The sequence below is a fragment of the Phaethon aethereus genome (genome assembly GCF_964289735.1).
Source record: "Phaethon aethereus genome assembly, chromosome: 2".
Lineage (NCBI taxonomy): Eukaryota > Metazoa > Chordata > Aves > Phaethontiformes > Phaethontidae > Phaethon > Phaethon aethereus.
In genome coordinates this window covers 124,892,323-124,914,373 of record NC_138582.1, presented here as the reverse complement: position 1 = coordinate 124,914,373, position 22,051 = coordinate 124,892,323, and the positions used below count along the sequence as shown (strand labels likewise).

Below are 22,051 nucleotides of genomic sequence, written 5' to 3'. Positions count from 1 at the left end.
GAGGAGGAAAAGGAAATGGGCCTTTTCCAGTCATCTGGAAGAGTGATCTGTGAGTAGTGCAGGTGTTGCTCTTGTGCATTGCTGTCCTTGACTCTACAGTGTGAACTGATGTAGATGGAAACTCTAATGTTTTGGCATTTGCTGCCTTACAGTACATCTATCCACCTTCCCCTCCTCACTTTTCATGCTCTGCCAGTGTCTGCTAACCATGAGCAAGAAGAACACCTTGTCTGCAGTAGGTGGTATGGTAGTGTGGTGCCTCTGCCTAGAAGGGCTGAAGCATTAGAAGAGACTGAGGATGTTACAGGGGAGTGCATTTTCCTCCCTTGCAAACAGGGAAATATGTAGGAATTTTCAATAATGTACAATTCAAGCCCTTTCCCTTCTATCCAGTGTAAAAGCCTTTGGACCAAAGCCCTGTACACTGGCTTGTTCTCTGCCAGCCTGAGAAAGAAACCTCTTGGAAAAGTGGACAAAGGAGAATTGTTGGGGTTTTTTTCTTGCTGCTGATGGCAGCGTTCAGTAGGCAGAGTGGTCTAGATCTTTTCTTCATCTGGTTCTTAATTCTGTCTGTCCTTTTGTGGAAGCACTCTTTTTGGCCCCGTTTCCTTTCTTCCACTTTAGTTCATTTTCATGCCACTTTCTTGCTCCTTTGAATTTGATGGCATGTGTGCTTTCTGAGTAAGCAGGATATTCTCTGCTCTGGGTGCTGTCCTCATGCTCCTGGTGGTGTGAAGTCATCCATCCCCTTCCTGCTGGATTTGAGCTTGCATTCTAACTGGGAGGGGAGACATCATTTTTGTGTACAGATGGAAACGTTTTTATTGGTTTTTTTGGTGCTGAATTAAATGTCATCCCTCTTGCATCCTTGAGACTCTAAAAGAGAGATGGGAGCTGAGTTTTCCTGATGCACTGATTTTATAGCATTGTTCGTTTTTACTGAATTACCTCCAAGTGGTCCCACAGCATTGCAGCTGGCACAGCAATTCTCACATCCATCTCCTGTGTTTTAAGTGATTTTTGTCTACTTCATACAGTGCAGTAAGATCTCAAGCTCATGACTGGAAATTCCTTGGTGCTTTATTCATAAGCACAGATTAAAAAGATAATCTCCCGGTCTGGTTTTTTTTCTCTGGAGCAGTCTTTGAAGATTGCCCATTCTTCTGCTGTACATCCTTTGTCCAAGTGTGACTTCTTTTTCTTCTCTATTCCATTCCTACTTGTTTCTCTTGTTCCTTCCCTTTATTTCAGTTCTGTGCCTTCTGTATTCTTTTGGTTTGCTTTGTTTATTTTTGAGAAGAGACACGCCTGAGATGAAGTATAGTTGGCTGTTTGGACTTGACTTTGAAGTTTTGATTAGGAATGCTTTGTAAGCAAAGGGCTCAATAGTTTGCCTCTTTAACTCTTAAAGCTTTTTTCACCAAGAGCTGAAAAGTTTTATTAACTTTTCCCATCCTGCCTGCAGCTTTCATTGCCATTTGACTGTCTCACGCACCAAAACTGATTTTGTCATACCTACGACAGGCTGTGCTGCACAATTCTTACATCTGAACCAACTGGCATTTCCCTTTTCCGTTGTAAAATATTTTGCCCTTTCCTTTCAAAACACATGCAAGTGTCCTCCTCTCTCCTGGCCTTTGACTCTGCCTTGTAAAACTGAAACAAAGATCTAGAGAATTACATATTGACAGCTGGACTCCTCTGCACAGCTGGATCCAGGAGCCCCTTCTTCAGGTGCTAGATGTTCTGAAGGCCACACGTGTAAAAACGGGCGAAGGGGCATTTTGATGTTAAACAAGGTTGGTTCTTGTGCGGAGGTGGCATATGTGGAGATTGGGATTAAAGATGAGAGGAATAAAAGTTTATTTGATAACAGAAGTGGTTTTTTGATTTGTGAATAAGTGTATTTTGTACCGTCCAGCCTACTTGCCAAAGTTCAACTGAGAAAATGTAATTCTCAATAAAAATGGTTTCATTTTTTTGGTTGCAAAGATTTATTTGTATATGGTGTTAATTTCCTTTCCATCTTTTACTGGTTTACCTTAACAATATGATTACACATGTATTTTTGCTCTTGAGAGATGGTGAGTATGATACAATCTCTGTTTTAAACTGTTATGTAATTAGCAGGGAAAGATGCCTCTCAAGCCTAATCTGCCTGCTTCTTTGTTGCTCACGGAGCAAAGAGGAGCTGAGTTCTGGGATTTGGGTCCTTGACTGGAAGTCCTTGTTGTGTGAATTTGGCATAGGCTGCTTCTGTTTCAGAGAACCATCTCTTTCTTCAGCTTAGAGCTGTGTAGATGCTAGGACCATGCTTGCATGAAGCCAAGGAATTATAATGAGCTTCCTAATTGTGCTCTGTGTACTTCTTGTATAAAGTGGGCTTGCACACAGATCTTCCTTATTCATCTAGTTATGCTCTCTGATACAGTAATCAGTAGACCATATAGTTCTTTTAAAAAGATCCCTTTATGAAGTCTTGTGGCTAGCACTGAAAAACAAGCTTTACTCTCCCTTCTTAGAACTTCCCATCTTCAAAACCAGCCTGTTTGGGGTGTTTCTGCTACATTCTTCTCAAAGCCATGCTGTGAGTTTTTCATTGCTTTTGGAGCTAAAATTTCACCCATTATATTTTAGGGCCCACTTTTGCATACTGTTCTCTGAATAACACTTATTCTTGACAGTTCAGTTCCCTTCAGGGGTGTACTAGTGTGAATGTGTTTTGTTCTGAGACTGGTACCCAACTGAGAGTTTAGACCCAGATTTCTTTAAACTCAGAAACCCATGTTTTAAGGTATATGTGACTTTTGGACCACTGGAGACCAATGAAACGGCTAAGCACGGTGTGTAAAATACCTTGGCAAATGCAAAATGCCTTGAAGGAATTTGAAACCATCTGGCTCTGTCCCTTCTTTTGCCCAGAAAAAGCCCTCCTTAGTTTGAGAGTAAGGGGCTGTGCTCCCTCTTCTGAAGAGGAATGCTTTGTATCATCAGCCACTTCCTGGATGCGATGGGTTTTGCATTTGCTTCTGGCAAGCAGACAGTCAAATGTAGTTACGAGAGAACCACAGACTATTGCATGGGGCAGTCACTGATGAGCCTTTGATGCGCTAGAAATGAGTTAGCTGTGGATTGCTTTGTGTCTTATTTTGCTGTTGGTTTCCCCTTTCCCATCTGGCCACCTGTAATGTAAATTGAGTGGGATGTCGATGGTTTGTGAATTGAAATCCCTTTGGACTGGCAGGATTATTTGCTCCCTGGGCAGATGAGCCTTTCATGTATACCTGTGTGGACAAAAAGCCCTCTCCAGAAAGGTGTGTGACACCAGTTTCATTGCCGCTTTTTTTCACTGACTCACCATATCATAAGCTCACTTGTGTGAGCCAAACCAGACTCAGGCTGCTCCTGCTGTTGTGAATTTATTTCGGTTTTGTTGTGAACCATCCATATTTTCCGGCTTGTCTTTCACAATGGATGGGAGCAGTGGAGGGAGGGAAGAGAAGGAGGCACGGAAAATAAAAAGGTGCACAAAGATTAATTTGCTGTGTAATTTTCTCTTGTAGAAGGAGGGAGAGACACACCTGGGAAAATAGGTTATCAGACCTCTAAGCACATAGATGAAATACTGTCCTTTCTAACAGACACTGATGTCACGCTGAGGCAGTCACTTACTTGGCACTAAAACTGTATGACCAGATTCATTTTGAGGAGGCATGAGGTGGTTTCCTCTGTGTGTGTATTTTTACTGCCTTTAGCTAAGTTAGGGCCCTTGGTGCTTATCACTTTTTAATGATCTGTTCTTACCCCTGCTCCTTGCTTCTGACTGTATGTTCTTTACTACTTAGGTTATTACTCATGTGCATGCAGAGACCTGGAAGTTAATAGAAAATGTAGATTGGAGTTGCTCTCCCCTTCCCTTCTTCTGTAAGGTTATCTGGTACAGCTTCACACACATTTATATATGGTATAAAACTAAAGCTGGGAAGCTAGCAGCTTATTGAAATTAATTTCTTTAAATTTATAAAGCCACTGATTAATCATCTTTCAATGCAGGTGTAAACTTAAGAGCAACATAGTCTATCTATTAATTGTAATCTTTTATATTAATTTTGTAGTAATCATACATACATATTTTATACCTATGTATATTTAGCACAGAGATCACAAAGTCAAGATACTATTCAAAAAGTTCTCTAGTCCTTGCTTAATTTATGTGCATGTCTTTGTCCCATTGGAACACAGGGCTCTTAGGTACATGCTTGTCTTTAAGTGTTGAATATATTCAAGCAAATTAGAGAAGAGGGTTTTTATTTTAGTATATTTTAGTTTTTATTTTAGTATATTTCATCAATTTGATGGTAAAGAAATAGTGGTTATTTTGTGTCAGTCAATCCTTAACCTCTGACTTTGGTGCTTTCTCCATTCGGATACTTACGCATTAATATAGGTGCAGATTTGAGTCTTCATAGCTGCAAGAGGAGCTTTTTGTGGCTGTAGCTTTAATCCCTTTGCCTGGGAAGAAGAGTTGGCTATCTCAGCAGTCTGTTCCTGTCAGCCTCCAGGACAGATTATAAACACATTGTTCTGCCATGGAGAGGTGGAGTTGGATGAGCCAAAGCAAGAGGGTTCTGCCTGGGATGATGTAGGTCCTCCATCTCTGACCCCACCAGATTCAGGATAGGTCTTGCTGCCTATGGCCTATATATATGTATATTTTAGTCTTGTCTTTTCTCCAAGGTCACAAGAACCATCCTTTCTGAGGATGATGGGTATGACAGTACATACGCTTTTACTATGGCTCGTCTTGGGAATTCTTTGCAAGTGAGAGGGTTCAGACCTGCTCCAACCCTCCCTGTGCTTGGGTAATGCTGCAGGTCTTTCATAATGGCTAGATGGCTTCTGTGGGGAATGGCTGCATCAGCAGCAATGCTAGCAGAAGTCTGGAGGTGCAAAAAGCACATCTTGATGTAGGATGCTGCGTGCAGTGCCCTTGATGTCTTGAAATACTGTGTAAGGTAGCTGAAAGACCACTCTCTTCTTGTCTTTGAAAAAATATCTGCACATGGATCCGGAGCTATACATAATGAATGGGGGCAGATGTTTTTAAGTGGAGCTGTTTTAAACAGCAGTTGGTTTATCAGGTTGACGTTGCTCTTTTCTCAGTGACAGTCAGGTTACACTTCAGTGATTTGAAGAGATTCTCATTGCCAAATACTTGACTCAGCATTTGACTCGACAGAGACAGCTGATCTTGCCAGTGGGAAGGAAGGGAACAGAAAGGAGCAGCTGCTGCGGCAGGGTTGGATTAGGAATCTCCCATCATCGAAGGGCTACAAGTGAACAGCAACTATGTCAGTAGATTTGCAGATGTTTCTCCCCCAAGAGATACTTTCTGCTTTTTCTCTGAAACTTTCACCTTCTTGTGTGTATTAAATGTCATATTCATGGGGGTATTACCTCCACAGAGCTGAGGTGAGAAGGAGGGCTATAGGGAAATGGTGCATTGATTTATTGGTGGGATTTATGGGGCAAAAATTAACCATCTTATTTTTTTGTTACTATTCAAATAAATATAACAGCAAGTCTTACACAAAAAAACATCAAATCAGGCTTCAACCTTTTTCTCTTGCTGCTGTGCCCTTGATAAATATGCCTAGATTCAATAGTCCTTCCATGAATTTTCAAGCTGCCAAGGGCATGAAGAAGTTCTTCCTAGCTATTGAACTGTAAATTGTTGTATATGACACCTGGAGGAGTTGGAATGGCTTTGTACAAGTAACTCAGTGTATTCATCTCACTTTCCCTATTGCGTGCAGTGCTTCGTATTGAAGCTGAGAAAGATGATTCATATTGCTTTCTTCTCTTCCCCCTGTCAGTAGCAGCGGTAACCCTCAGAGCAACGTTTGAAACAGCAAATGCCTGGCCCACAGCCATGTGTTACTACTGCTCTGCTGGGCCCTCTGATGATACAGTAATCAGATGAGAGACAAGGTAAGAATTGTGCTTCTCCACAGGGAAAATCAGACTCAGGTATTTAAGTACTAATCAAAAAACAATTTTAAGGAAGTGTTTAAATTGGCCGGCAGATATTTTTCAGTCCTATGGCCTGTGCTGTCAGGAAACACCCTTTTTTTTCCTCCAGTATAAGTTATTTTAGACGATTTGTGAGACCTTACACTCTGTTCTCAACTTTCATGTGAATATTAGCACCCCTGGGATGTGCTGCCAACTCAGAACACGGATGTTTTGTGCTCCCTTAGCATCAGTCTAAGTGGTTACACTGAGAGGGATATCCAGTAATACTGTGCTCCTATCAGCTCTTAATATTATGCTACTGTCATATGAATAGAGTTGGGTTATGTGCTGGCCACATGCCTTTAAAATGCAAGGCTGTGGTGTACAGGTGTGGCTGAAGGGGGCGTTGGAGGTAAAACAACCTATTGGCAATTTTGTGACTCAAAATGGCAGTAAAGCATTTTCTTTTCCCTGATTTGATTTAGATTCTCCTTTACCTTGGCTCTGAACTACATTCCCGTCATGCAGCTGTGCTAGGTACCTCTTGGCATTTGTTAGCAACTGGCTAATTGAAGCACATCACAGAATCACAGAATGGTAGAGGTTGGAAGGGACCTCTGAAGATCATCTGGTCCAGCCTCCCTGCCAAGGCAGGATCACCTAGGGCAGGTTGCACAGGAACACGCCCAGTTGTGTTTTGAAGGTCTCCAGAGAAGAAGACTCCACGACCGCTCTGAGCAGCCTGTTCCAGTGCTCCGTCACCCTCACAGTAAAGAAGCTTTTCCTCACATTGAGGTGGAACTTCCTGTGCTGCAGTTCATGCTCATTGCCCCTTGTCCTATCACTGGGCACTACTGAAAAGAGACTGGCTCCATCCTCCTGACAGCCACCCTATAACCCTAGTTATAGACATTGATAAGGTCCCCTCTCAACCTTCTCTTCTCCAGACTAAACAGCCCCAGTTCTCTCAACCTTTCCTCCCACAAGAGATGTTCCAGTCCCTTAATCATCTTCGTAGCCCTCCGTTGGACTCTCTCCAAAAGTTCCCTGTCTCTCTTGAACTGGAGAGCCCAGAGCTGGACACAATACTCCAGATGAGGCCTCACCAGCGCAGAGTAGAGGGGGAGGATAACATGCTCCAGTTTGGACTGAAACTGCTGTTTTCATCAAGATTGTAGATGCTGCTGCTGCCTCCTTGTGGAGTTCTTTCCATGAAGTCCTAGGACTTTGGTTTGTGGAGTTTGAATCTCCAGCGTTTTTAGGAAAGCGCAAAGTCTCTGAACGTACCAGAAAGTGGAAGCTTAGGGCAAAGGCAGCTGTGGGGAACAGTCCTGCTGTAATCCTGCTCGTGACCTGAGATGTTCTCATCAGTTCTGGAAGAACTGCAGCCCACTTGCAAACGGGTGCATAATCCAGCAAAGGCAGTGAAATGCTTGGACATCTTAAGCCCTTCCTTCAGATATTTCTACACACTTGTTAGCTGCTCACCCCTACAGATCCATCACAGTGCCTGACAGTTCTGTTGTTTAGCCTAAAATGCAAGTTTTGTATTTCTGTTATTTCTCTTCTTTTATATACTTTGGTGCCCCTATGATGTTCACATTCAAGGATGTTTTTCCTTTCAGCAGCTGTATTTAGCTGTGGTATTAGCATCTTAATCTCCTAAGACATCTATGAGACTTGCTGGTTATGACTACTCTGTTTGTCTCAAGCGACAAGAAAAAGGTACTCTCTTCCTTCTCCTCCACTGTTCTCAGGACAAGTCCGTGCTGACATGACCTCCAACTTCAAGCTAAGGTGTGGCTGCAGGGTGTCTCCCAGGCATTCAGGAGGCCCCATGGCCCTCTGCACGACAAGTGTGGATGGGGATAGAAGATGGGAGGAAGGTGTACTGGGAGCAGAGCATGTCAGGCTTATGGCTGCTCCATCAGCAGCTCTTTCCGAGCAAGTGACAGAACTGATAATCCTCCCTGTCCTTTATCATGTTTAAACTGTCACCTGTGATCTTGGAGGCCCTAGCTCCTATCTTTAGCCCTGGAGCACGTGGAGATGAATACAACCTTGGGGTACACAAGAAGGTTTGATTGTTGGTGAGTTTTTCACGGGAAGCTGCTACCATATTTTTGGCTGCTAGTGTGCTGTGTCCTACCCAGATCCCTTTGCCAGTTTCAATCTTTTAATATGTAAAATGTGAGATGTGTTTCTTCAGGTAAGGTTGTGGTGATAAAGGCCTAGTATTAAAGTGTCATCTGAGAGAGCACAGATGATCTTGCTGCCACCTAGGCAAAAATAGTTCCCAAGTAGGGCTGTGGGAAGCACCATGGTGAGGCCATGAACAATACTCAGGGGTCTCGCAGGCAATGTTTTACTCTTGGTTTCTCATGTCAGTCTAGGTGAACATCATTTACTTACCAAGCTGCTCTTATGGGCATGAATTATCTCTGCTTCCTTTACAGACACATTGTCACTAATTACATTTGCAGATAGACAGTTGGCATAGCTGTAGGAGTGGGAACTGGTTTATCTGTGTCATTACTGGTGACAAAATGGGAACCTGAAAGAGCACAAGTGACACCTAGCTTGGGTCAGAACAGCTACAAAAGCCATCTCCTACCTTGGGAACTTGCAGGTGGCTCTCCCATGCCATTCATTTGAACACACATTGCATACAGCTGCAGGAGCAGACCAGTATGGCCCTGCAGTGCTGCTACGGTGGTTCCTAATGGGGATGGAGGGGTTGTTAGAGTAAATAGTTTAGCATATGACAAGTTCAGATAGCTAGTGTGCTTTTCCATAACAAGAATATATTTTATATATATAAAATAAGCACGTATCTGTGGAGGAGAATAAATACCTATGAATTTGTCAGGTTGATGTAGAGACTTGTAACCTAAGTGTGTGTGTGTGTGTGTGTATGTAAAAAGCGTTTGATCGTACTTACACCTTTGTAAACCTAGTATTTATGTAAAACTTGTATCCTACATCTTTTAAGCCTGGGAGCATGTCATCCTTGAGGCAGTTGAACAAAGTGGGGTTTGGCCATTGAGATGCTCTTCAAAAAGTACCTTTTTCTCTGTCAAAGTATATTCTTGCTTAGGAATTTTCAATATTTGGCTGAAGTCCTGGTCCTTTTGATATCAGCTTTAATGTTAGCTTCTGCAGAATCAAAATGCCATCCTCTGTGTGTGGAGTCCCAATCCTGGTGTCCAGAAACCCAATGCTTCCTTTGTCTCCTTGTGTATTTATCAACACAAGGACTTTTTTTGACTTTTTTTGTCAGTTCAGGCATGAAATTTTCTTGTGCTCTCAAACTGAGATGCACTTTTGGCTGAAAAGCACTGCAGGAAGAACAATTTCTTACAGAGCGTGCTTCTGGGACTATAAATAATAAATGCTGTGACCTGGAGTGATGCAGGCACCCCTGCAACATATATGTGCAAGGCAAAGATTCAGTAAATAATGATTTACCTACTCTTTTGTCAGTCCTAAACCAGCAGGAGAAGCTGGATGAGGGACATGCTGGTTTTGAGGCAGCAAATCCATGTCCTGGGAGGGAGGAGGAGATACCTGAATGCCATCCTAGATTGCAGGTTGTCCCCATGCCTTTGCCAGGGGTGAGTCCTGGCTTCAGTAAAGCCAGGGTACTTGGTGGTGAATGAAGGACCCATCACCTGTAGTAACTTGAAACACTGGTGGATCCTCACCCCAAAAGTTGCAAGCTATTGCAGTACTTAATATTGTGCTGTATTGCTACTGTGATTCAAAATGTATCACCCCTCACTGCCCTGAAAATGCTTCAGCCTGTAACATACTGGAGATCAATTTGGCAGGGCTGCTTTGCCTTCTTGCATGGAAACAAGAGTTTCTCAGGGCTGGCGTTCCAGAGTAAGCAGTGGGTGTTTGTGGACAGAGTGATTACAGACTTGGTCAACAGCAACCCGCTGAAGCAGTGTGACTTCATAGTGCAGTGAACCACCACAGGTGCTGTAAATCCATTTATCCCCTCCCTCAGATCACTTCCAGCATGGTCTGGGGAGGGTAAGAAGCTGGAGACACCAGCATGTGTGTGAAGCTTATTTAGAGCCAGAGTTTAGGTAACATGCTAACCTTTGTAGCTGCTAGGCTCTCCTAGGTGAGAGTTTTGAATACCCCGTATCTTAAGCTAATTGCATTTTTTAATGCAGAGCCATTTGAGTTTCTTTGTTTTGGCAATGTCATGAGTGAAAACCTAGGGATGTTTTTCTCTTTTTTTCCTTATCTAAAATGGTTGCTCTTCATCTGAGAGTATCTGTATAAACATGTGTGTACATGTGGGCGTTAAAGAACTTTTCCTCTTTTTCACTATTCTTAGTTTACCTGTTAGGTCTCACTCAATGAGAAAAAGCCTCCCAGATAATCAACAAGATGGATCCTGCAAATATAGGGACAACACATTTGCAGCAAGCTTCATAAGTTTCCTTGTGATCTATCCGCAAGTATGTCCCTTCAGGGCTGGGATCTCACTCCTAATGACTGTGCTCAGTGGTGCGAGTTCCTGCCGTGAACCTCTTGGTGAGTGCCATGGGCAGAACTGGGCTGCTCTTTGGATCCCACGTGTAGATCCAGTTGTGGGATTAAGACTTGAAGTGTTCCCAGCCAGTACCACCTGGTTTGCCATCTTCAAGAAGCTGCTCAGTCCCCACAAGTACAAGCTCTGCTGAGAAATTGGTGTAAGACACTTTCACTTCCATGACCTTCAGCTTGGACGCAGTAAGAGACTCTCTTATAAGCCCTGGCTCATTTTTGTGCCTTTGTATTTAGGAATTACTGTTTCCACCGTAAAAGATAACTTCATTTAAAAAAACGGTTCCCTGGATGTCTGAAGGAGGGCACTCACAGCCTGTTCAATACAAAGCCATTTGCTGACCATTGCAGCTGGGAAATTGCTTCCCTGGTGCCAAGGGGATTGCTAGAAAGCACACCAAATGGCTTTCATGTCCTCTTTTTCCTTTCTCTCCGATTGTTTTGTTCTTTTGTGTGAAGTGTTTGGAGTAGTAGTGGCATTAATGATATTCCAAAGCAGAATTTCTAAAAACATCCCCCCCAAACAGTCTGTCTCCCAAGACATGCTCAGCTTTGTGAAACAGCACGATGGTGTTCGTTTCGGTGTGGCCGCCCTTTGGAGATTTGCAGGAATACTGCAGCAAATCATCCTGCATGCAAGGCTGACCTCTGGGAAGCTAACAAATTGAGGTGAGCCAGCTGGAGCAGTAGGACACTGCTGACAGACAGAGCATGCTCAGACCTGGGGGAGAAAGGTAGTTCAGTCTGCAGATGGTGCACGGGTTAGTGTGCTGAGAGCTGTTAGATACAGTTTTTTCTTTTTCTTTATGGTGGTGGGGAAAGAAGAGGACTGGAGAGTGTTTGTTCCCCTGCAAAGCGTAGCTTTAAGGTGTCTTCTTTTTTCTTTCTCATGTGAAAGAGAGGTACTGGATAGCATTTCCTTTTATTTAGCAACATCAGGTATGCGTGCATGTGCTGAAACTCTAATCTACCAGTGACAGTACTTCCAAGATTAAAAAGGTTGCAGATGCTCTGAATTGTTGTGTTTCTTTGTTGGGTGTTATTGTAACTGTGCTATGTTTGCTGTGCTGATCACATATGGCTCTGAATTCAGTTTTGTTGGCACTCCTGGCTGCAGTGTACTTTGGGGCGGGGGGGGCTGTAGCATGTTTTTTGATGCTGTCTCCTTGCAACTTCACACTGAGTCTCTCCTCTGTGGCTGTGCATGTGTGGGAAGGAGGTCAGTAGTTCATTTGTAGTATCAGGTCTTTGTAGTTCCTCTTTGTTTAACTGGTGGTTTGTGTTATCATTTTTAAACAAAAGTCTCATGGGGAAAACATCTTTGATCTGGGCTAACTTGTGTGGGTTTTCAGAAATGTGTTTTTTGCTAGACAGGTGCTGCTTTGGGATTACTTCCCCCCCCCCCCCCCCCAAAAGCATGCTAATGTAGAGCTTGTGGTAACTAAGGAGGGATTTTCACTGTTCATGTTGGCTGCTCTGTGCTCCAAACAATTTCTACTCCTGCTTAGAATTTGCAACACACAGGAGCAGTCTCAGGCACCATGCTGATGGGAAGCAGGGAGAGCTCAGGCTGTAAATGCTGCTAAGCACCAGTCTCAGTATCCAAATAACACAGGTACTCTTCCCATCGGAGAAGAAAAAAAGAAAGAAAGGATAGATAAAATACAGAGAATAACAAATGACAGCTAAAGCCTAAAGACATAGTTGGAGTGGCTGAAGCTCATCTTGTTCGGTACTTTGGGATTTTGCATCATATTCTTTTAAATTCACTTTTGCAACATTAGTAAATTTCCCCTTCAGCCACCCTCACTCCGTCTTTGCTTTAAGTAGACCACTGAAGTAAGATAAACCTGCTGCGCTTTTGACACATTTTTGCTTCTGACAAAGGTATTGTGCTTACAGACTAACAGCAAGAGAGCATGCAAAAGGAGGTGTTTGTTTTAGTCATATGACAGTGCTGTTAATGCCAGTATAACCCAAGAGGTTTTGATGGGATACTTGGGTGAACAAAGATGGGCTGGAATGAACTCTCTTAAGCCTCCCCTCTGTCTAGCCATGGTTATTTTGAGTACCTTGAGTTTTCATCTTTAGGCTCGGGACTGTCAGAAGGTGAATTCTTGAGGGTGGAGAGAAATTATTTTTTTTCTTTTTTAGCTTATTTTTCTTATATCTCCCAACTCAGGCTTATTTATCTTCATCAGAAATGCATCTTATTTAGGGGAATTTTCTGGGGATCAGGGTTAGGTTTTGTTTGGGGAAAGGATTTCATACTCCATGTCTTTCTGGATGGAGAAGAGATCTTGGAAATGTGGACCTTAAAAGCCTAAGAAGTATTCTTCTTAGTTTCATAATTTTAGCTCAGTATTGTGGTTTGCTTATGTGCATTGACTGCTTAGCGTTAGATTTTTTTTTTAATCTGTTCTTTTGTAGATCAAGACAGCATTATCAACAAAATATTAAATCAATGGCAGCTAGTCAACATGAAAGTCAGGTTGGATCTCTTCCTGTCCCAGCTCTCATAGACTCTGAAATTAAATGGAAGAAAACTTAAATTTTCTATCCGTAAGCACAACTGGAAGGTGTCCAGTAGCCACCAACATTTTCCTGTTCATACTGAACATTGCAGTATGGGCCATTGCACAGAGCCTCAGTCTCTTTGGTTGCAGTTTTGTATAGAAAGATTTGCAGTTTTGCTTTCTACTCCTGACTTGTGCTAAAACAAAAACAATGAAGGTAAACTTAATTTTGATTACAACTGTCTTTAGATGCCTAAAGGTTTTGTGAGACAGTTGTTTTTAAAAAAAAAAATATTTTTACATTTTGATTTGATTTTTTTCCTGAATAAAGTTCTATATTTAAAATTCCACTTGAGGATGCAGAGTTAAGGTAGTCTTATTTTTCATATCCCCTTTTTGTATCGGGTGTTGTTAATGATATTTGTATCTTTAACTGCTGAGTTTGCTCCCTTCAAGAATCTGCTCTTTTCCTGTTTAAAAAGTCTGCACTTCTACACTTGGCTGCCTTTTACAAAGAAAATGTTTCAGTACATCAATCATTCAGTGTACCATCCTTCCTTTAATGTGATATGTACTGTGAAAGATATAAGTATCTCATTAAACAAATACAGTGAATAAGATAGTAACGGCCTTTTGGGCTGTGAGGATTGACTTGCTTGTAGTTCTGTGGGAATCTGTGACAGAGATGAGAATAAAAGCCAGTTCTTGGCTGCTGAATCCTAACTCCCCCTCCTTCCAATCGGGAAAGTTGCCTTCCAGCAACTTCTGCTTTGAGCATGAATGAAGTAGGTATTTAAAACTGTATGCATTACATACACTGCATCCTTAGCTAAGCCTCTTGCATCAGGGATGGGAGAAAGAACAGAAGACATTTTGCAGGGGGAGTGTGAAATGCCATGTTTGCATGCTTTTTCCTGTGCTAGTCCTGGAAAGCCAGCCTAGCAAGAGACTGATCCAGGGATAGGGAGTGCTAATAGGGAAAATGTCCTCAAGGAGGGAATATCTGCTCCTGCCACTCCCACTGTGTTGCCATAACAAGAAGGGTCAGGGTCCCCTGCCCATTTTCTGCCCCTGCAGCTCTGCCCTGACTCCTTCCCTGTCCTGTGGCCGGAGCAGCCCCAGTCCTCTTCCAGTTGTGCCACATTTCTGGGAACTGTGGAGACGGTTCTGCTTGGACACTGCTGCCTTCCAGTCGTGGAAGGCTCTGTGGGGAGCTGGTCAGCTGGGCCAAACCCAAATTGGCCTCTGTGTGGAGGCATTTCTCTCTGCACAGACTGGTGATGCTTTCTGGAAACGTGTATCCTTTGTGCCTTTTTTCCATTTTATGAGGTTTTTTAGCCTGCTGTAGCTCTGGAAAACCGAGCATTAGCTTGGAAAGTGCTTGGGCAGTTGGTAGCGAAAGCTTGGCAAGGCTTAAGTAGACAAAACCAACACTTCTCATTTTGTTAATACCTGCAGGACTGCATGATCCCCCTTTAGATGTGCTGTTCACCCCAGTGACCCTTGTTCTCCCTAATCAAGCTCTTGTTTTGTTCCTCTGGGGGTCTTAGTAATGTATATTTTTGTCTTTGTTTTTGATTGTGTGGGCTTTGTAGCTTTTCTCACAATTTCTTACCTTTAATTTTTAAAATGAAGAAGAGATTTAAACGTTGTCTGTCATACTAATAGCTTTAAAGTAGTGATTCATCCTACCCTAGCTTCATAATTAAAAAAGAACAACAGAATTTGTCTCTTAAATGAATCCAAACAGTCCTTTTTGCCAAGTGCCTATTAGTAGAAATTAATCTCTCCCGTCCCACCCACTCTGATCTCCTCTACATGTTAACAAGAGATGAAGCACAGCTTTGCCATCTATGCTTCCTGTTGCTTTCCCACTTCCTGGGGATGTTTATAACATCAGATGACCAGCAGCTAACAGTCAGAAGGTGCTACTGTGTCCAAACTTCCATGAGAGTACTATGAACCTGCAACATGCTCCAGGTCTCTGCCAGAGGTGCCTGCTGAACGCACCAAGTGCATGCTCCTGAAGGCTTTACCTGCTCACCAGTAGTCAGTGCTAATTAGAGAAGCAGTAGCTGGGCTGAAGGATGAAGCTGTGACCCTTTTGCTAACTGAGCGACGGTGGAGGAAGAGAATAGGGTAAGCTCTTCATGCCTGTGATCTCTTTTGGAAAAAGAGCAAAGATGAGCTAGCCAAAAATAAAGTCCCTCCCACAGCCTCTTAGCCTCTGTAGTGGCATCCATTGTGGCTGAGCTGCAAGCCTCAGGGCGTGCTTTTATTTCCCTTGCAAAGCCTTGAGCGGTCGCTATGCCGTTGTGTTTGTTGAGCTCCGCATCTTTGACCGTGCAGCACTGTAAGTCAGCTGCCCCACTGCCCTGTCAGCATTGATGCCAGGGAAATCTGCCATTTCTGTCTCTCTCACTCCTGCTCCTCCCCTGCAGCCCGACCTTGTCTGGAGTCCTCAAGGGCACATCCCATCCCCTCCCGTGGGGCATCATTGCCCTCTGACAGCTTGGCAGCGAGAAGCTCTGTGCTGCTTTTATATGCACGTCTCTTCTGGCTAGGCTCTAGTGTACCGGCTGTCGTGTCTTCTCTTGCTAAAGGATGGTGCTTTAGCATTTCAAAGCAGAGACTAAAAAAATGTCAGTCCACGTGATTTCCTTGGTAACTGGGGCATATTGCTCACATGGAGCAAAGCTGTGGTTATCCCAGTGTAAATGGGAAGTGAGAGGGTGGATGAGTGTGGTATGAATGGGGGAGATAGTTTGTGGGTAACTGGGAGTGTGAATGGCCTAGATGCTGACCTATATGTAGAAAGAAACAGCACAGAGGACTCTGCTCTTAAGGAAAGTAGCAGTGTGTCTGGCCTGCCACTTCTGCAAGTGCTTTTCAGTTCTTAAGATGTTCTCTGATAATACCGTGGGAGGGGAGTGGCAGCTCTAGACCCATTTTGTGAGGGAGATTTAGTAATGAAAGTTTCTTTTATTGTGAAGCAGCTCTCTTCAGGTGGAAGACTAAATGCTTTCACCTATTTCAGAGTTACCTGCTCCCTCCTGGGAACGTTTCCCATCCCAGGACTACTGCTGCATAATGACTCGCCTCAGCTTGGGGAACTGAGGAACCAGGGGACCTGGAGAGTGATTGCTTGCCTTTGCCCCCTTGGTGCAGCCTCTCCTGGGCCTGTAAAAACAAACAGCAGGACAGTTTGTTACTATTTATGTTCTGTCACTCCCTGAAGGACCAAGGATTTTGATTCTCTAAGGTCTGTGTTCACTGAAAGCGACAGATTTTTAAAAAAGGTGGATGATAAAATGTGAGAAAACAGGCAAAGAATCAAGACTGTTCCCTGTGTACCTGTGAAATTCTCCTTTCAGTTCTGCCTGCAACACCTTTTCCTGTCCCGTCCCCTGCATTCCATCAAAAGCAGCTTTCAGCCAAGCAGCATGAACCAGGATTTACAAATTGGCAATGAGGAACAGGAATGAAGATGTATTCCTTTAGCATTGCTAGCTTTTAACATTCATTCCTGACACCTGGTTGCCTAAAGTAGCTATGCTCACTTCAGCTAAATGCGGGGAAGTGAAAGAGCTGCAGTGACGGAAGAGATGAGGGAGGGCCTTGCAGGTGATTTTGATTAAAAAGCTGAGTTGTTCATTTGTAGCCATTTAGCAGATATTGCTGTAGCAGAGTCTGAAATGAAAACTGCTAACCTCCCAACATTGGCTGCATCCATCAGGCTGCATCTCTGAAGTGCCTCTTATGCCCTTCCCTTGGGGCTAGAGGGGAGAGAACAAATCAGTCAGGGTGAAACATTAGAACAGGCTGTTTCCAAGGAGGCCTGTTCGGCTCAAGGGGTTTGTAATGGTCGACGGAGCTCTCCACCACTAAGATGCCCATGAAATGCAGGTGGTATCAGTGGTGTTTTTACAGGCTGCTGGCTTCTGATGCCTTTGAAACACCCACACATACACGCAATCCCTGCCATACTGGAAAAGAGGCCATGTGGTTTTCCCCCTCCACCAAGTTCTTGCAGCTTGCATCAAGTCCATTGAACTTCTGGGTGCTTTGTTCTTCTGACCTGCAGTAGTTAACTTTCACAATGCCCACAGACTGGCCTTCATTTGAAGTGTGTGCATGTGGCAGAGGACTTGATTGTTAAAGGTCTCCTTCCCAATGCTGACTAGCAGGCTTTCCACTTTCCTTGGGGATACTGCTGAAGTCATTTAAAGCTGCGCTCACAAAACCAGGGATCTGTAGTGGAGAGGTTATGTGGGGAGTTGGATAGTATCATTAGATATCTTTTAAAGATAGTGAAGAAGTAAAATGAAGCTTTGGAAATCTGGTGCCAACAAAATAACTTAAGATCTGTCCCCATCAGTAATTTATTTTCCTGAAAACTTGGTTGTATTAGCAGAGCCTGAGTGATATACTACTGTCCTCAATACGTTTCCATTCAAGGTTGTCCATGAAACAGCCATGGCTGAGAGTTGCAAAGCTATCAGGAGCAGCAGTCATCCCCTGTTATAGAGAAGGAAAGATTGAGAGGTGATGTGACAGCTATCATTTCTCTGTGCAGGGTGTCTGTGGCACCTGGGACAAGATCAGGTTTAAATTGCTGTGGTAGAAACAAAGGCTGAGTGTTAGGAAAGAGCTTATCATAGTCCTTCATGCCTTTATCGCTACAGACTGGCTGAAGAGAGGAGTAAGTATTAAGAGTGAGATAGATAAGCATTTTTGGGGAGTGGTTTAGGGAGAGCTCCTCCTGCCCTGATAATTAGATGACCCCTCTGGGTCCCTTCCCATTTCCTTTTCCATGGTTGAAATCAAAACAACACCTTTTTAATTTGCTGCTTGCTTTTAGTGAGTTGCTGAATGAGGCAGTTTTTCAGACCACTTGCCAAAGGAGGTGGACTTCATTTCTGTTCCATTTGAGTAGCTAGAGCTGCTCTGGAATAGAAATGAGTTTGTTGCTTGGATCCCCAGAAACCACCTCTTGAATCTGTATGGCTTACAGCTACCACTCATTTCTTTGGCATTATTCAGTCTCCCATGTACCTTCAGTTCTTCCTAAGATAGGGATCCTGCAGGCTCTAAGGATCCCTTCTAACTTCATTGAATTCCGTGAATGATTTTCCACTCAGTTCCATGCTGCATGAACCAGGTTGCAGGATCAAGTGTTTAGGTTGCAATATCTCTTTTCAAAAGAACTCCCTTGGCAGTAGAGAAGCTGTTTGCATTGGTCCTAAATATGCCTTGCTGTTTTCCTCCACTCTGGCATGTAAGAACAAGCATCTCTGGGTTAAAATGCTAAGGGACTGTTGCTTGGGATGTCAGAGCATGTGCTTGAGACATTGCTTTTTGTCTCTCCCTGCAAACTTGTATAAAAGGGAGTTTAAATTGCTACCTTTAAAAGCTGCAGTTAGAAACAGTCTAATCAGGTATATACCAATCAGAAATTTCCCATCCTAAAGTTCATGGCTGCAATTATTTACAGCCTGACTAGCAGTGAACCTTGATGCATAATGAAAATTGGGAGCCCATAAATACTGTAGGTAAATCAATATCTCAATTGAAGTTCACAGTTGAAAATACAATCAATACTCTGATATAAGCTAGTAGTGTTTCTACATAGAAAGAAAACAGTGGCAGGATCTCTCCCATAACAGAAAAAGGAACAGGGAGGCCTTGGAGCACCACAGAAGAGATTCTCAGGTTGAGATGGGAAAACACCAACACTGGAAACACTTCAAATGTATTACCTTCCCATTTGTGTAAGGGTTGGCTGTGCTGGTGCAAGTCAGACTCTCAGTAAATGAAGGTTTGATTGCTTTAATGAAGCATTGGTTTCTTGCATAAAGAGCAGAGCTCTCCTCTCTCCCATGCCAGTATTTCTTTTGGAATCCTTTGATCCCTGATTGCAGCCAAAGAAACGACTGAGTGACTTGGGAGTCTCCCACAGGGCAGTCTGTAGACCTGCAAGTCCTCCCCCTACCCCCAATAAAATTAAATTGAATGTTATGTTCACCAGTTCACGTTTCATATTGGAATGGAGTGTAGCAAAATCTATGCTTGGCAATACTCCTTATACTATTATTATCTGCAGAGTAAAGGTGAGAGGCAGAGTTGGGTACTTGCAGCCATGTGAAAGGCCTATGGCAGATCAAGAGAAGAAGCTGAGTGGCCCAGTGACTGCAGCGCTGTCTTTCCTCTCACTGTTGGAGTGATCTGCAAAAAGCGGAGTGAGCCAAAGTCCTGGGGAACCTACTGTTTTTTCTGACAAAGCTTCGTAGAGCTCGTCCTCAAACACCTTTACTTTTTCTTCTGCAAAAGAGTAGAAATGAAAATGAGAGAGGAAACCTTCCTGTAGAGTAGCTCCCAGTTCTGTTTGCCTTTTTTTTTTTTTTTTTTTTTTTTTTTTTACAGTTTTGGGTAAAAAAACCCCAACTTTTCCCTCATTTCCTCGAGGGGGAAAAATTGCCGAAAAAAGCCTAAACTCTCTTGAATAGTCCATAAAATGTGATTTATGGCAGAGCTGTAAACCTGATGTTTAAATGGTTCCTTTCTTGTTTCATTTTCCACAGGTCTTCGCCCTCACCATGTCAAGGAGTGTTAATGATGTGTTCCTTCTCTGTTGCATTCCCCACCTGTCATCTTGCTAGGATCTAACTACAGAATGAACATAGCAGCTGTGTTTAATGCCCTGCTTGTGTCTGTCCTTGCTGCTGTGCTGTGGAAATACATCAAACTGCGAGAGCATGTTTTCATGGTCGAAGAGGAGTTGGTCCTCACGCGTCAGTCTCAGGAACTCTCTCAGGTTCAGATTGACTACCATGCAGCTCTCCAGGCACTGGTGGAGGACGGTACCAGGATGGTGTGCACCGGCAGGATGCACACCGACCGCATCTGCCGCTTTGAGTCCCTCTGCTACTCTACCGAGGCTGAGGAGTTTGTCTACTTTCACAGCAACTCCTCGGTCATGCTGCCCAACCTGGGTTCACGGAGGTTCCAGCCAGCTCTACTCGACCTCTCGTCGGTGGAAGATCACAATACCCAGTACTTCAACTTTGTGGAGCTGCCAGCTGCTGCGCTGAAATTTATGCCAAAGCCGGTCTTCGTGCCTGATGTGGCGCTGATCGCTAACAGGTTCAACCCAGACAACCTGATGCATGTCTTTCATGATGACCTCCTCCCCATTTATTACACCATGCAGCAGTTCTCCGATTTAGATCTGGAGGCACGGCTCTTCTTCATGGAAGGGTGGAGTGAAGGTGTTCACTTTGACCTCTACAAGTTACTGAGTAACAAGCAGCCGCTCCTCAGGGAGCAGCTTAAAACCCTGGGCAGGCTCCTCTGCTTTACCAAATCATATGTGGGACTGTCCAAAATCACCACCTGGTACCAGTACGGATTTGTCCAACCACAAGGGCCGAAGGCTAACATCTTGGTTTCTGGTAATGAGATCAGGCAGTTCACTAAATTCATGATGCAGAAGCTGAATGTCAGCTTGGAGGAAAGCTCCAGTGAAGAGTACGTCGTAGTGTTCAGTCGAACAATCAACAGACTTATCCTAAATGAGGCAGAACTAATCCTGGCTCTCGCTCAGGAGTTTCAGATGAAAACCATTACAGTCTCTCTGGAGGAGCATTCATTTTCTGACATCGTCCGGTTGATCAGCAATGCGTCCATGCTGGTCAGCATGCATGGCGCCCAATTAGTTATGTCTCTCTTCCTGCCAAGAGGTGCCACGGTGGTGGAGCTCTTTCCTTATGCTATCAACCCAGAACACTATACCCCTTACAAAACCCTGGCAACCCTTCCTGGCATGGACCTGCAGTACATTGCCTGGCAGAACACTGACAGGGAAGACACCGTTACCTACCCGGACAGACCTTGGGATCAAGGCGGGATTGCTCATTTGGACAAAGCTGAGCAGGAGCGCATCATTAAAAGCACAGAGGTACCGCGGCACCTCTGCTGCCGCAACCCCGAGTGGCTGTTCCGTGCCTACCAGGACACAAAGGTGAACATCCCTTCTCTCATCCATGTCATCAGGCAGACTGTGAAGTCTAAGCCCGGACCCAAGAAGCAGAAGTGGCCTGGTAGCCTCTACCCTGGCAAAGTGAGGGATGCCAAGTGTCAAGCCTCTGTCCAGGGCACGAGTGAAGCTAAACTTGCCGTGTCCTGGCAGATCCCCTGGAACCTGAAGTACCTCAAGGTCAGAGAAGTGAAATATGAAGTGTGGATACAAGAGCAAGGGGAAAACACTTACATGCCTTATATATTGTCCCATCAGAATCACACCTTCTCAGAAAACATTAAGCCCTTCACAATATACCTGGTGTGGATACGCTGCATCTTCAACAAAAATCTCCTGGGACCTTTTGCGGATGTGCTCTTGTGTAGTACATAAGCTGTTGCGCTACCTGTACAGCTCTGCCCTGCTCTCCACTCCATCTGTGGTTTAAAACTTCTTGTCTTGTAGTTTATAGAGAGCCGAAGAGGACTAGACTGTACCAGTGCCTAAGTGTCCATCTTATTGCACTTCATGTGTATTCTTTAAATGGTATTTATTTCTAGTGAGTGTTTAAAAAAAAAGAAAAACACCTCTGTGTTCTTCAGAGTAACTTCCAAAGGTTAAATTACATGCTGAATACATGTAATTGAAAACAAAATGGAAGGAAATTGTGTGTACCTTGGTCGTGATTTAAATTCGTTTCTATTGTGTGGTGAGTATTTAAGCACAGCATTAAACTGCAGTTAATTCCATGGCTAGGTGGGCAATTCTCATCAGCTCTTTTATTGTAAGTTTTTTTTTTTCAATAACTCTGACTGTAACTTTGAGTCCAAGATTTGGTACGAGAGCCTTCATTAAACTGCTGTAAACCTCCTCGATATTTTTTAGCTTTTTATTATCTGTCAGAATGGTTATTGTGATAGATTTATCTATTCTTGTGATA

General features: G+C 43.7%; 1 protein-coding gene across 1 annotated transcript; it reads left to right on the top strand.

Moving 5' to 3' along the window:
- Positions 1-19,182: 19,182 nt before the first annotated feature.
- Positions 19,183-21,504, top strand: POMGNT2 (protein O-linked mannose N-acetylglucosaminyltransferase 2 (beta 1,4-); the record flags this gene model as incomplete). The annotated part of the gene is made up of 1 exon (XM_082014702.1): positions 19,183-21,504. Exon 1 carries the CDS (start codon positions 19,768-19,770, stop codon positions 21,502-21,504), a length of 1,737 nt encoding a protein of 578 aa, XP_081870828.1. The 5' UTR covers positions 19,183-19,767.
- Between the last annotated feature and the right edge of the window lie 547 nt (positions 21,505-22,051).